This window comes from Orbicella franksi, chromosome 7, assembly GCF_964199315.1.
Source record: "Orbicella franksi chromosome 7, jaOrbFran1.1, whole genome shotgun sequence".
Taxonomy (NCBI): Eukaryota; Metazoa; Cnidaria; class Anthozoa; order Scleractinia; family Merulinidae; genus Orbicella; species Orbicella franksi.
This window is the reverse complement of record NC_138151.1, coordinates 24,809,719-24,826,147: the sequence shown is the minus strand read 5'-3', so window position 1 is coordinate 24,826,147 and position 16,429 is coordinate 24,809,719. Positions and strand designations below refer to the sequence as shown.

At 39.3% G+C, this 16,429-nt stretch overlaps 1 protein-coding gene and 1 pseudogene across 5 annotated transcripts; both read right to left on the bottom strand.

Annotated features, from left to right (window-relative positions):
• Positions 1–212: 212 nt before the first annotated feature.
• On the bottom strand, positions 213–9,230 carry LOC145492425 (uncharacterized; annotated as a pseudogene). Its single transcript, XR_014049988.1, has 5 exons — positions 8,508–9,230; positions 7,989–8,071; positions 7,232–7,428; positions 7,054–7,122; positions 213–6,485 (listed from the first exon to the last, which is right to left on the bottom strand). The product of XR_014049988.1 is annotated as an uncharacterized LOC145492425 (transcript).
• On the bottom strand, positions 9,230–14,935 carry LOC145492444 (uncharacterized). 4 transcript variants are annotated; one of them, XM_081471890.1, is made up of 6 exons: positions 13,635–14,935; positions 13,447–13,499; positions 13,154–13,241; positions 12,466–12,708; positions 12,004–12,126; positions 9,230–9,543 (listed from the first exon to the last, which is right to left on the bottom strand). In XM_081471890.1, the coding sequence occupies exons 3-6, from the start codon at positions 13,201–13,203 to the stop codon at positions 9,237–9,239; spliced, it is 723 nt and encodes a 240-aa protein (XP_081328016.1). In that variant the 5' UTR covers positions 13,204–13,241; positions 13,447–13,499; positions 13,635–14,935; the 3' UTR covers positions 9,230–9,236. The 4 variants fall into 4 exon arrangements, with proteins under 4 accessions (XP_081328016.1, XP_081328015.1, XP_081328018.1 ...); XM_081471889.1 differs by having other exon boundaries at positions 13,447–14,935; XM_081471892.1 differs by lacking the exon at positions 13,154–13,241.
• Between the last annotated feature and the right edge of the window lie 1,494 nt (positions 14,936–16,429).

Genomic DNA, 16,429 nt, shown 5'->3' with positions numbered 1-16,429 from the left:
CCCGGGTCTCGGCACCAAATGTAGAAAACGTATTCAAACGACACTTTCGTAGATAAAGACTCTATTCAAAGACAAAAAAAACTCCAGAATACAATTCAAGAACAACGACTTCGCATTAGTTTTTACATTCGTTCCCTTTCAGTTCAGTGTTCGAGGGGGATCAAATCGTGTAAGTCACGTGACAAGCTCGGTCCCAGTTTTCAACAGTGGCCTTTCGAAGGATTTTTAAGAAATGTCTTGTTTGGTTCGCTCCTGGTTTTGCTTAATTCCAGGTCAGCGTGATTTTCTTCCAAAACGTTTGCCAGCTTGTACATTTGCCTTTACAAGTATTCAGTTTCGAGAACTCCATGCCTTTTAGCCTGCTGTGCAGACAGATTTCCGCGTGAAAGAAAATAGTAGATGTCTGTACCCAGGCTGCCACCCCTGAACTGTGAGTCCTCTGAAAAGATACATGTAAGTCTTGGGCTGATTTTGCAACGAATCACTCGCTACTTTCTGTGCGAGGGCATTTGCATCGTTTTCAAACAGTCCACGAAATCAAAAGCCAGACTTCGTCAGGCGGTCAAATCTACTATTCAAACGAAGAATGGAACATACTCGCACCATCACTGCATTGGCTGGACGCAGAAATGACAGCCTCACCCCCACCCTTCACCTTCCTCCACCCCTCTCCCCCGCCGCCGCCACAAAAAGGAACAAACAAGGCAACAACGAACAAGGAAACGGTACAGTAGCTTAGAGCAAGAAACAAGTGAGGCGATTTCATACCGAAAATTATCGAAGGTTTAAATTTTACTTATACATATAATCAATACGGGAGGCGCGGTGGCCTCATGGTTAGTGCGCTCGTCTCCGGATCTCCGGACTTAATGCTGGGGGTAACCCTGCGATGGACTAGCATCCCATCCAGGGGGGAGTAGAAATACTCCTAGTCGCTTCAAGCTACAGAAACCGGGATAAGCTCCGGCCTGATGGGCCACTTGGCTCGTATGCAGATAATCAATACGTTCACGTCAATGTTTTGTTTGTGTGTCCTCTCATGATAATAATTTGGATCATTTATTATGGACCAGCAGGCAAATTCGGCAAAGGAATAATTGAGGAGACGCATTAAAAAACTGACGCCAAATTGATTTCACAACAATGGGCAATGCTCAACTCAAAAGGAGAGAAAACGTCATGTGATAAAAATGCAAAAAAACCCTGAATTTCATCTGGTTGACAATTTGACGATTCTAGGGATCGTCCAGAGCACGATGATGCCTTTCAGATTTCATACGTAGTACGAAACAGAAAATAAATTTATAATGATCAATTAAAATTTGGTCAAAGAAAAAAATTCTACAAACTTACTGATTCATTCCCAAATAGAGTATACTTTTAAAAGCAATTTGAAGTTTAAAAGAAAAGGAACTGGTTATAATTTTCGCTTTATAGCAAGTTACCATATTACGAGTTCAGTCGATTTCAATACAGTGGCTCTTGAAAGACTTGGAATGTTTATGTGTAAATTCTCGTTGAAAAACACATTCGCCGCGCATCACACTGATATTAAAGGCCCAGTTTCATCCACTCGGCATTGCGGCCGTTTGTTATTGTTTTCAAATGACGAAATGATTTCTGATTGGCTCTTTGCTTATCGCGGGTTTCCTCTGTTTCTTGTCGATTCGAAGCGCGCCGCTGCAAGATCGTATCTTTCACTTTGTTGGCCGATAACTAGTATTCCAATAGTTCGCCGGATCCGTGGTTCATGGACAGCTTTCCAGAAGATGCCGCAAACACACCTGTAAATTTTTATGGCTCAGCATTGGACTCGAATGAAGAGGACAACGAGGAAGATGTAGACGTAACTACAGAGGTGAGAAGATATTTCAATATGGCCATTGTACGCGGCCGCTGTATTGACTTAATAATTGTTTCGTCACAGCTCCTAAATTGTTTCTTTCTTTTCCCGGGTATAGAAAATGAAAGAGTAACCTGTATTTGTTCTGGGCAATGTGCACGGCAGAGAGGAAAAGGAGCGTGTCCGTGCAAAGCAGCCGACCTCAACTGTGTTGACGTTTGTAAATGTGTCGAGTCCAAGTGCAACAAGAAGCTATTTCTCAGAAAGAAATTGTGTTTCGTTTCCGGAAAGATATTCAAAGTCTGAGAAAGGCTGGGGCTTTGATATCTTGTGCATGACAAGTCCTGGGGTGAGGAGGATATGTGCTAATGCGCAGCTTTGCACCGCACTGATCTGCTCAGTTGCCAGAGCCTGGGGTTTTTCGTCCAGATGAGGTTTAGTACTTAACCTATTGTAAAAGAGCAAGGGGTAATTAATTTAAGTTGTCTACACATGTATCAGTTATTACAGTCAACGCGCTTCGAAATGTATTTACTTGTGATACTTCACTTTGACTCTGCCCTAGGGGAGAGGGCTACTCCCTTATATCAGCTATAGAGGTATGGCCAGCGTCGGAGGGACATTTTTTTTTAAAGACATTTTAGTCAGAAGTAGATTATCGATTTTGGTCATTTTGGTCTCAAACTGGGTATGGTTTTTGCACTCTAGTCTTGAATTAGGTATGTTTTTTAGAAGAAGCCACGTTTTTCATTATTATCGATAAGACCAGCAACTAAAGCCATTCACAATACCTTTTTCTGAACTAGAGAACTGCGGCAGGTCTGAAAGAGGGTATTAATTTAAGGGACTGGCCATAAATAGGTTAGAAAAATCGCAGACTTTGGTCTTAAATAGGGTAAGCGTTTTGGGAAGCGGGCCACACAGCCCCGCCAAATTTTTCAGAAATTCAAAGTATTCTGTGTGAGGCTAAATAAAGCTAAGAGGCAAAAGCATTTGACGCATAATTTTTCCATTTCTGTGCCGGGCAGTCCTTGATTCGAATGGATGCGGCACTCTACGTTTCGTTGTCAGTGACGCAATACATTTTTCTTTTCAAAAAAGGACGCCTCGTGTGTGACGACAGTTGTGCAATTATTCCTCCACTTTCGCTTGAATATTATGAAGTTAAAATACAAATGCTATCGGTGTTTTCATGGAAACCGGCTCTTGAAATGCCGCGGTATGTCGAAATATAAATTTTCTAATTTTTAAAAGTGCGCTCTAAGAAGTAAAGCTACTGGAATTGTGGCGGAAAATTCGAGAAATTCAACTAAATCTAGAAAATGTCGACACCTACGATATGAAGAAAACCTCATAAAAAAGCCATGTTGTGCCTATTTTGCAGTATACCAACGCTAATTAAATTACAATATGATGAACTAGTTACCTTCCGCAATATATCGTATCTGTAGCATCGTCCAAACGCTTCAAGTGCGTGTTCTTTTCCCGTAAACAGCCACAGTAGTAAAGGGGCGGGATTGTTATTCCTGACAAGTGTTCTGATTGACCAAAATTATGTCGCCGTAGTTGTGATCTTAATCACATTTAAATCAAGCACAGAAACAGATATCTTCGTTTCTCTAGAATACATCGTTACAGTAAGACTTAGGAACATTTGAGTCGCCAATTATTTCTACCTGCACGACATTTTAATTTCCTTTTCTTTCCGTGTGACGAAATAAAATTTAGTTTCGAGAAGTTATTTTTGCTGAACATGTTTACCCTGTGAATTACAAGCGTTACTGGCTGATAACATTCATACTCGCTATGTCAATAAATCACCCTGAAACGGAAAAGAGTACCATTTCTTTGTTGAACTAAACAAAACTAACTGCTTCCATCGGCTTAAAATATCGCATTGGTGGACAAATCGCGTGGTGTGGCGGTGCCGCTCTACTTCGAAAATATATTTCTTTTTCACTATCACTATCAAGTCCAGTTCGCAGTTTTTTTGGTGTAAGGTAAACCGAGAAACGAGAGTTTCACTGCAATGTTGCAAATGACCCATTTTGTTGCGATGCACCCAGTTTTGGCTGAAATTTTGCCGCAGTATTTACATTAACAATTACGAACTTTATTCTGATTGGATATTACCCCCACTATGTAAATAGTTCACTCCTGAACTGAAAATAATACCGTTTCGTTTCTGAGGAAACGAAACAACAAGTTATTTTTGTTGAACATGCTTACCTTGTGAATTACAATCGTTACTGGCTGATAACATTCATACTCACTATGGCAATAAATCACTATGAAACGGAAAACAGTACCATTTCTTCGTTGAACTAAACAAAACGAATTGCTTTCATCGGCTTAAAATATCGCACTAGTGGACAAATCGCGTGGTCTGGCGGTCTCTCTACCTCCAAAATAAACTTCCTTTTCACTATTGCTATCCGAACAGAAGTCCAGTGTGTAGTTTTCTTGTGTATTTTAATAACGAGAAACGAGAGTTGCAGTCGTAATTCCCCATCTTCGAATAAAGCAGCAATTGAAATGTTGGGAACGCCACATTTTGTTGCGATGACCGAATTTCCACCGTATTTACATTAACAATTACGAACTTTACTCTGATTGGATATTACAAATCACTATGTAAATAGTTCACCCCTGAACTGAAAACACTACCGTTTCGTTTCTGAGGAAACGAAACAAAAATCAGGTACGAGACCGCCGTATGATACAGAAGCTTACAAATGAATGTTGTCACAATAATTTAACTATTCTTCTAGCGTTTACTGATTTATAATTTCGTCTACGGATAGGTATCAACAGCAGCAGTCGCACAAAGAGGCCAGGAAAATATAATTCCTGATTGTGCCGAGCGTTTGGAGGCCGAAGTTCAGCAGTCCGCCGCACAAATCCAGGTAAATTTTAATTACACAGCCGATGCTCAGATACGTAATGCTGGTATCAATTCGTAAATTTCAAGTTCGTTTACACGATTGATCTCACTAATTACTTTCAATGCACCTGGTACTGATAGTTATTGTAAAATATGTAACTGCGGGAAAGGAAGAAAACAAAATGCCTGTTCAGATAAACCACTGAGATTTTGAATATTTCCACACTTCAAAGAACTGTTTGCCCTGATGGGGTCATGATGTGCAAGTGAAAATAACTTGATTGCCTTTGAATCACAAATGCATCTCAAAACTATCTAAGTACTACCAAAAAGCTAAATTGATATATGTACGCATTTCAGTCACTGGGCTGGCATTCACTGTATGGTTGACTCAATTATCTTTATTAGGATATTTCTAAAATTTCTTGCTAGGAATTCATTTAATCCCTGGACAACCCTACAAAGGATGACTTACTGGTTAAATTATTGAGTATGGGCAGGGGCAGTTTGGACTTTGCTAAACAGCTAGTTGCAGACAACATACCCGAAGAGCCTACACCTCTAACTGACCTTCCATGGTGCGTGTCGCGTTTGTGTACCAATGGAAACAGAGCAAGAAAATGTCTGTTGCAAGAAACGCCAGTGCATCACTTCTTATAGAACCTTTAATAACATTTGCTTGGATAGAGACATTCTTGAAGTGTGCATAAAGGCACGCTGTGATATCAGAGCTGACGAATTCAATTTTTCAATGGAAAGCTTCCGCAAAGCGGCCTATCGCCAGTTCGCTCTCTGGAAATATGGGAAATTGGGTAGAGGGAAAAGACGCCTCCTACCTGCCTGTGCAGTAAGGATGATTAGACAAGCATACCCTTCTCCTGATGGGAGACACATGGGATTTAGAAATAACTGACATGTGAACAGCTGTCACTCATGCGTACCGAATATTATCAGCCTGATCAGCAACACATATTCCCTTCCATGCCCAACTTTACCTGGGTCTGGATCATTAATTAGGTAGTCTGGCCAAGCATTACTAAAAATGGACACTGGACACCTGATACCTGTGGTCATCAATATTATGGTTAACAGTTTAAATGGCCATTTTGTTTAGTAGGGAGATTAACACAAAAGTCACGAACAGAAAATGAACTTCATCAGTCCATCAGTTTGCTGTAGATGTCTAAAATAACAAATTCCATTTGAAATGGGACTTTTTCCCTGCTTGTGCACCTACTAGGACTTAACATGAATATGAAATATTGTTCTGTTCAAACTTTTCCACGTAAAAGGGAAAGCCCTTAGTTCATTTGTACAAAATTTTAATAAATACACGGTCATTTTAGAAACAATTTCTGATGTAGAAAGATTTGGCATGCTATGACATAGTTCCAATGCTCTCATTTTTCCTTCTTTTCAAAACGAGAAGGTCCTTTCATCAACTCTTCAGTTGTCGGGGGCCCCTTCATTCCAATAGTGGGGACAATTCGCTTTGGATCAAATTCACTCATTCTATCAGAAGGCAATGTGAAACTACCCTCATACATGGAGCGCCTGTGGAGCATTTTTGCTACAAGGAATGGGAAATAACTGAAAGACTTTTCTTCTTTCACAATTTCGGCATGAAATTTTTGAGAACTTTTTGAATATTTTCTATGGCCTTGCTCTTTTCCTGCTTTGGTTAGTTTTGATTTTCTTGACAAGTGCATGTTGTGGTCGATTGCAGCCAACGTCACTCCCATGATGAAGTAAGGATACCTAGTAGAAGGTGATCAGATAAAACATAGTTATTACCTGTAACACACAAATTAAATCAATCAATTGGTTTCACTTGAATCTATAGTGGTTTTAAATTTAGTGTTGTAAAACCAAAACTAAACCAATTACTTAACAGTTACCAGTAGACTTCTAAGCCATTCTAGTGAAACCAAAACAAAAGTAACTGCCTGATTACTCTCAACACCCAATTGAAAACCACCTCAATGAAGTGAACAACTCCAATGTTTTAAAAGCAACATTGCTCAGCAAAATAATCAGCTTCTTTCCCACAATTTTATTTCCAGACAAGCTCAAAGTTGTTAATGGTTCCAGTGTAATCATGACTACACTTGCAGACCACACTTGCAGACCACACTACACTAAATTAAGATGAATATGAAGTCTACATGTATATAGGGAAACTAACAGAGGACAACATTAGTTGTTGCTCAAATTTCTTAGTTCATTACTCACACTGTTTAACCCCAGAGCGACTCAACAAGCAGAACCTTGCATGTAATAAGGATTTCGAGATATTGACTGTTAATATGTTAATTTTGTTACTTACTCGAATGCCATTCTTTTTGGAACATATTTTGTCATCATGCTGTTATATGACTCCAACACGCTGGAATGTCTGAAATGGACAAGAAACTGCTCTAATCCAATCAGTCATTTAGAAAACAATCCAAGATAATTGTACATAACTGTTTCAACATATTCCCCCACTAGCCCCTGGTAAGTACCTGAATCTCACATAGTAGTGAAGTGTATTGAGCCATTTTGGATCAAGCACTATCTTGCGTAGTGCAGCCATGGCTTTGGACCCCTTTTCCAAGTACTTCTTGTTGTTTTCCATGTCATTGATAGGATCATGCTTGCACTGCCCTGTGGCCCTCGTGTGCTCTCCACAGACATGATGGCGTACACCACACCAAGTTTCCTTTTTAGGAGGTGAAAATATTAAAAATAATTACAACAGTGTAGTACAAAATTGTACGCTACAAACAGAACTTGCACAATCTATGATAGCAGTCATTAAGAGCAGTTCAATGACTTCAGTCAAACTTTGTATTCGAATGTTGATGTCAATTATTTCGATGTACAAATACAACACAATCTCAATTCTCTTCTCCCTCTCAAGACACTCCATGGAAGAGAAAGTACTTTAGATACAATTACTCCTAAAGGAAAAAAATAGTGTAGCACCATCAGCCCTTCAACACTTCCACTACAATCTTGACTGCAAAGCCAAAAATGATTCACGGTACAGTCAATCCACTCCTGCAGCTCACCACAACCTTTAATCTTAGCAGCCTAATGCAGCAAAAATGTGAAATTATTAATTGATACATAGCACATTTCATGATCCCGCAATTCCATACGGATTTAATTTGCAAAAGAGGCTGTTCAAAGTCCTGTATGAACAGGTTTGCTTGCTATGTAAGTGAAGGATGGAAACTGAAATAATTGAACAGTCTCAAAACTACTGGCTGAACTTACCTGATGAAGAGCTTTGTTCAGCTTCTTGGCCTTGTGCCATATATCAAGCAAATGGAATAGCTCCATCAGTTGGGGAAACTTTTCTGTTAACATCAAAAGAAAAATAAACATTAGAACAAACTTTTCCACATACTGTAACCCATGAATAACTCTTGCTATGTCTAAGTGGTCAAGCTCACCATAGATCTAAAAATATTAAACCTGAAATTAATTAAACGATTTATTGGTATTTGTTTTTTCCTCTTATATTTGTAAATCTGAGAGAGCACAAAATAAAGATTTTTGTCATCAACTGTTGCAAAGGTTAACTAGTGAAAAAATAGGGTCACATATCAAATAAGAATACACTAAAATCATGTTGCATTGTTTTTGAGTATTTGTGAGAATTTTTTTTTCCCCTCAGGTAGGGTTTTATGGATCTCACTGTTATATATGAAAAATTGAGGCCAGCAAATGGACCTCCTCTAGAGACAACCACTCGGGTTTTGGCAAACGAAATTTTATCATTGATTTACACACCTTCTAAATTCCTGACAAGTTTGATGATTGTTGGGGAGGCATCTGTTGTTATTTTGTCAAATGGAAATATGGTTGCCATTCTCTCCAGTAACCTTCTCAGTGCCTCTTTTTCCATTCCAGTGGAGTTGCCTTCAGTCTCTCTTTTGTCTATGACTTCAAAGTTGACTACAATGTTGGTGAATTGCTCCATGAGGGTGTAAACGCAGTAGCGGGCACTGTGACCTGGGGAGTCATTTCGACCATCTCCACATAAGCACACATCCTCGTACTCTTCAAAGAGCTTTTTCACTATCTCATTCATTTCCATCCATACCTCCTCCACCACTGGCGCAGCACAATGCTTCTGGAAACGCATAAATGTGTTTCGTTCCACCACATTTAGGCCAAGGGCTTTACAAAGCAGGCTGAATTTCTCGTAGTTGTTGCCCGAGATGATTATCGCTGCAGGCAACAAGGAATCATTTAGATAAATAGATTGATTCCTTTTTGGGTAAGCACCTCGGAGGAAATCCACTTTTTGCTGTGGCCATTGGTACATTTTGAGAGCAACTCCAGATTCCCACTACCAGTCTTGGTCTCATGGGTCAATGGGCCACTGCACACATGCCCATCAGTCTCCACTGTGCAGTTAGACCCAGCCAGCTCCAGTAGTTTTTCCGCTGAAACAATGAAGTGACTTCTTCCATGAAGAACTGTAAATTCTTTTAATTCATTACTGATGTTAGTCAGTTAGGCCAATGAATTTTCTAAGTCAAGTAACAGCTCCCTGTTGTCAATAACTTTCCTAGAAGTAGATGGCTCATCATTTGGTGCTGACTCAATGGCTATACCACAATCTTGGAGAGCTTGTACATCATCATCCATAATAACAGCTTCCTCCTCAGCAAGTAGAGGTTGTAAAGTTGGTAAGGACATCTGTGACACGCTGACCACATCTTCCACCATGGTGATTGTACGCTCATCATCCTCAACACTTATCTCCATATCTTCACAAACCAACTTGGTGTCATCATCATTGTCAAGTTCCAATTCATGACTATAAGCAAACAAAGAAAAAATCAAATTGTGCAACTTGTATATAGAAACCCTTCCTCATTCCTAAATTCATAATTTTCAGTTGCTGTTTTGATTTGCTCTTAATAACTACCCGAAAAATGAAAATTTCTTTTACAATTGAAGGGGTGAGTGCAAAACCATGCTAAGTGATGATTTGGGTGAAAAAAAAAAAATTTCGCGAAAGGGCTTGAATTTTTGCACGTGGTCTTCAATGTAATACAAAAACGTGGTCCTGTATTTTTCCCGCTGGTTTTTGCTTCGTTTATGAAGACGCCGCTAGGAAAACCGAGTGGTTTCTTTGCATACGCAATATCTCGAAAACGAAGCGAAGCTTAGCGGAATAACTACGGGACATTGCTAAACATACCTAAACAAAACTGCATGCGAAATTTGGAGTATTTGCGACAAAGTTCACTTTTGATTAAAATACCTAACGCCCTTTTCCTGTCGAGGCCTTCAAATAAACGAAGCCGGGCCTTTGTTAAGATAAACAGAGCCGATCCTTTGTTATAATAACCAAGCCAAGCCTTTGTTATCAGTCAAAGTCTCGCCTCTGTTTATCATAACAAAGGTCGGCCCGCCGCGACCACAAGGACTTTGATTTCACTTAGAAAGCAGCAAAATGTCAATTAAATGTTGACTTCACATTAACGTGTGACGGCAAGGATGTTGGTTTCACCTAGAAACCAGCAAAATGTCGATTTCACTCAGCGCATAAGCTCAATGATGTTGATTTCAGGTCTAAATAGGTTAAAATGTTGATTTCACTTTAACTCGTGATGGCAAGGATGTTGGTTTCACCTAGAAACCAACAAAATGTCGATTTCACTCAGCGCATAAGCTCAATGATGTTGATTTCAGGTCTAAATAGGTTAAAATGTTGATTTCACGTTAATGCGTGACGGCAAGGATGTTGGTTTCACTTAGAAACCAGCAAAATGTCAATCTCACGCAGTGCATAAGCTCAATGATGTTGATTTCAGGTCTAAATAGGTTAAAATGTTGATTTCACGTTAACGCGTGATGGCAAAGATGTTGGTTTCACTTAGAAACCAGCAAAATGTCAATTTCACGCAGCGCATAAGCTCAATGATGTTGATTTCAGGTCTAAATAGGTTAAAATGTTGATTTCACGCTAACACGTGACGGCAAGGATGTTGGTTTCACCTAGAAACCAACAAAATGTCGATTTCACGCAGCGCACAAGCTCAATGATGTTGATTTCAGGTCTAAATAGGTTAAAATGTTGATTTCACGTTAACGCTTGACGGCAAGGATGTTAGTTTCACTTACAAAACAGCAAAATGGTAATTTCACGCAATGTATAAGTTCAATGATGTTGATTTCACGTGAAAACGTTCTATAAATGGGGCTGACAGATTAACAGATTAACCCTTCTGCGCAACATACGGGTCTCCTTACATCTGCATGTCTGCTGATCCCAGAAGCTGAAAACACTACAAATCATGCCAATTTGAAATAAAATCAACGCAACCTGGATCACAGATCTATGTTACAATCGATCGCTACTTGTTGGCCATTATTATGTTTAAACAGTCTAGTTACCAGTTCGAGGAACGTCCACAGAACGTGATCGCAATGCATGAGGTGGCAATTGGGCCACGACTCACCAGATGGTATTTTTCTTGGGCAAGAACTGCTCTTGGACTTTGCTGCCTGGCTCGATCTGACTTCGAACGCCGATAACACGATTACGGTATATCAGCTGCCTTCGAAGTTTCAGAACACATTTTGATTCTTTAAAACGTGCTGATGACTTAAGGGTTTATCGAGACTTTATGATGCCTCTCAACCACCAGGCAGGCATGCACGGTACTTTTAAACAATGCTTAAGATATTAGTTGACAGAGCTCTAATGCAGCACATCTCTTTTTCATTCGATGTATTTCGTTTGACGCTCGATCGATTCACGTGTTGTGTTCACGTCACAATAACCAATGTAAACAATCTGTTCCCAGATTTCCGCTCCATATATGCTGTGAGATTTGATTTTGACCTCATACACTATACACAGTCTGCCTGTTTGCTATTCAACAAATACATGTAAACTCCTAAAGACATAGCTAGGAAAAGCCAAGTATTTTTGCATACGTTATAACTCAAAAACGAAGCAAAACCAGCGACAAAAATACAGGGCAGAATTTTTCTATTACACTGAAGACCACATGTAAAAATTCAAGCCCTTTCGTGAAATTTTTTTTTTTAACCCAAATCGCCACTTAGCATGGTTTTGCATTCACCCCTTCAATTTAAAATACTGACACTAGGTATAAGAGAGAGTTCAGCAGAATAGCAACTGCACTTTTCCACAATTGAATCCTCATTGTCCTACTGTACATGTACCTTTGAGCAGCACCTCATTCATTACAGCTACTGAATAGAGAACAAACTACATGTAGGTAAAAATAATGGTACTCACCTCTGCATTGCACCATTAACCCTTAAATCAAAATAGTCATCATCTTCATCACTACTGTCAAGGTCATCACTGTCATCAGAATCGGTGTCACTGCATCTCAGCTGGTCAATAACAGAGTGTATCCTACCAAAGAAAATAAAAATTGACATTAACATTGATCAAGTCACAATTTTCAGCAAAACAACATCATCAACAACAATAGTTTATCGGTATCTCAGATAAATACAAGTATTTTGGTGTATAATGTATTTGACAGAAAATAGGTAACGGGGCATCCAAAACAACTTTTAGAAACCAAACTGGCAATGTACCATCAAGCAAATCTGAATCATTCATATTTCAATGGCACTGCACTAGGCAACCCCAAAATAGTTAGAGTGACTTGTACCACTGATTTTTTGAGTATTTTTGCCAACAAGCAAGTAATGGTTTACTCTATGTGTATCCAAATTATAGCAGTACCTGTTTGTGAAATGCTGATCTCCACTAAATGCACCAAAGCTGTCAGTACTACTTGTGGAGTTGTCAGAACCAACTGAGGCAGCATCACCACTATCATCACCATCATTAATGTCTCCGTCTTGTCGCAACACTGAAAAGGGATTTTCAACAACTGTGCCAAAGGAGATGTTTGCTCTCCACAACTGAACACTCTGCATGGATGTGCATTCACCAACAGAGGTCCCACCTGTTACATCAACATTCCTAGGGACAAGACAAAACTTGTTATTGTGTACTATCATGAGAATATTGATGGAACTATTTTGGCCACTCAGGACTACCCGCTACATCCTGCAAGAAAAATTTCCCTGAAAGCAAAATAATAAATCCTTTTTTTTTTTTCCCTTGTTTGGTCAAGATGGCTCAATATTAGACTCATTCATTTTTTTTGCGAGTTTATGGACCTCGACTCTGTCTTGGTCCATACACTCACACAAAAAAAGAACTTGGCCAATATCCAGCCATCTTGACCTGACACTTGGTCAATAACCCATACATATTTTATAGTAAACCAATAAGCTTATAAAAATAATGCTTCAAACTATTTGACTAGCCACTGTAGTCTTCTTTAGTCCATATTTTCACGACAACATTTACACAAAAAATGCTTGAGCGAAATGACCTTGAATGTAAAAAGAGATGGACTTACGAGTTTGAGAGGCTTGCAGAATCAAGAGGACGCTGCCGACGATCAGGCATCACGCGAACAGGGGTCGAACTTAGAGGTGCAATAGCGCCTGAAAAAGACAAAACACCAAGGCTTTTTCAACATGTTCTAATGTAATAAATCAAGTTATAAAAGAAAACTAAAACGGGCTGCTAAGAAAACTACAAGAAGAGAATAACAAAAACAAATTTCAACATTCTTCATGATCCGAGATAGAGGGAGACAAAGGTAGCCGCCGGTGTGAAGACTTATTTCCACAAGTTGTGTATGCTTACCAAGATCGTACGAAGGTAACTCATCCCCACCGGGAGAAGGGTCTCCGTCAGCTCTAAAGCAAAATGTAAACACAAATTCGCATAAGTTACCACTTCATTAGGAGCAATATAAGCATAGGTTCCATCGCCCAAACAACAAGAACGCTTATTTTAATACGCGGTCGAAAGCTTATGTAAAGAAAGCTTACCTTCGATGTAGAAGATATTCTGCAAATTCGCTATCCGTGAACTTCCCCAGAATGTCTTTCCTCTCTCCAAAGATTAAATACGGACTGGCGAAGACGAATTTACTTCGCGGAACCCGGTAAACGGGGCCTTCCAACACGTGCAGTTCTCTCCTTATCCGCCATTACCGATCTCAGTCACACCACAGCTAGATGCTCACACAAAATGATCGAACTGAACGTCTTATTTCAAAACTTTATCCGAAATATCGATGAAAAGGAAGAATATAATAACAAAGAAACCTATTTACATTAATTACAGAAACTGAAATGGAAAAATAACCACGGATTGAAATGGATTTCGGAGTGATTCATTTCACGGATAATTTTCGACTGCACAAAATTCATTAGTCAAGTGAGAGGCGCGCAATGTTTGTTTAGCTGAATTTACAAACTAAAATGTCCGTGCGTGATAGCATCAAGTTTGTGTCTTATTTACTGACGAAAGATAAAAAAAAAATATCCAGTGCAAATGCTAGAGAACTGAAACTTTTATCTATACTTTTGAGCGCTCAAATTCTCAAAAGCTCAAAACAATAGTAACACAACAAGATTTGCCTTAGAGAGTCACGTAACAGTCAACGTTTGTTCGATCGACAAGCCGATGACGCTATTGTTTTACTCACACGCAGGTGAAAAATGAACGATGTTAAATGAATCTATGAAGTCGTGGAAGAAATTTGATCATAGCTTAACTCCTTTAGAAATAAAATATTAACCTAAATCATCTTTACTGATGTTCACACAAGACAAAGCGCAGAGCAAATTTGACAGCTTATTTTCTTTATCTTTCTATTTTGAGAGTTTTGATTAAAACGCGCATTTGAGCATGTGCAATTGCGTTTGACTCCAGAGTTATAGTTTCACTTAGAGAAGCTGACAAAAGACTAATTCATCAAATAATCACAAACATTATCCAATCCAATATCTATCTAAACAACGCCATGAGTATACAACGATCCACGGAACATTGGTAACTGGTTAATGGTTAATGGTTAATCTTACGCCAAAACAAAACAACAGATACTGAACAGCATACATACGCCTATGGTGAGTCGTTCATACACACTTCTGGCACTTCTACCTCAAACGTTATGAGTTCCAAGCCTCTCGTTTAAACATCTAAAAGCGGAAGCGGTTGCGCGTTCATGCGTGTAGTTACTTTCGTCTCGCGGAATAACGAACTTCGCTCGCGATAAACAGAGGGTCTTTAACACTTACAGATACTGTCATTCTGCTGAGTGCTAAGGTTATATAAGAAGATTTCGCTTGTTCTCCGTACACAGCCATGTATTGGACGGGGATACCAGTATCACTAAAGATTTACATATACCAAATATTCAGCTCTCCCTTACATTTTAACATTTCCAATCATTTCCTCGTTGAATGGTGAAGTCTTTTTCAAATTTTCCTTGCCTTTTTATCTTCGGTCGATTTGGCTACCCTGAAATCAAAAAACGATAACAAACAAACATATTGTAAGGGGATACCCATATCACTAGGGATTTGGGTATCCCCTACATTTTAGCATTTCTAGTCCTTTCCTTACTCGAATGACCTTTGTCTTTGTAAGTTACTTTGCCTTTTAATGTTCGGTTCATTTGGCTTTACCATGGATTAAAGAAACGATAACAAACAAACACTCTGGAAGGGAATACACACATCACTAGGGATTTGGGTATCCCTTACAGTTTAGCATTTCGATCTAGTCCTTTCCTCGTTGGAATGACTTTCGTTTTTGTAAGTTTTCTTTTCCTTTTAATCTTCGGTGGATTTGCCTACCCTGAATTAAAAAAAAAAAAGGGAACAAACAAACACTCGAGGAGGGGATACCCATATCACTAGGGATTTGGGTATCCCTTACGTTTTAGCATTTCTAGTCCTTTCCTCATTGGAATGACTTTCGTCTTTGCAACTTTGCGTTGCTCTTTTCATCTTCGGTCGATTTGGCTTCCCTGAATTAAAGAAACGATAACAAATAAACATATTGGAAGGGGATACCCATATCACTAGGGATTTGGGTATCCCTTACGTTTTAGCATTTCTAGTCCTTTCCTCATTGGAATGACTTTCGCCTTTGCAAGTTTGCGTTGCTTTTATATCTTCGGTCGATTTGGCTACCCTGAATTAAAGAAGCGATAACAAATAAACATATTGGAAGGGGATACCCATATCACTAGGTACTTGGGTATCCCTTACGTTTTAGCATTTATAGTCCTTTCTTCATTGGAATGACTTTCCTCTTTGTAAGTTTGCGTTGCTTTTTCATCTTTGGTCGATTTGGCTACCCAGAATTAAAGAAACGATAACAAACAAACACTCTGGAAGGGGATACCCATATCACTAGGGATTTGGGTATCCCTTACATTTCAGCATTTCTAGTCCATTCCTCATTGGAATGACTTTCGTCTATGTACGTTTGCGTTGCTTTTTCATCTTCGGTCGATTTGGCTACCCTGAATTAAAGAAACGAGGACAAAGAAATACTCCAGAAGGGGATACCCATATCACTAGGGATTTGGGTATCCCTTACATTTCAGCATTTCTAGTCCTTTCCTCATTGGAATGGCTTTCGTCTTTGTAAGTTGCTTTGCGTTTTTATCTTCGGTCGATTTGGCTACCCTGAATTAAAGAAACGAGGGCAAAGAAACACTCCAGAAGGGGATACCCATATCACTAGGGATTTGCGTATCCCTTAATTTTTCGCATTTCTTGTCCATCCCTCCTTCAACGCCTTTCGTCTTTGAAAGTTTGCTTTG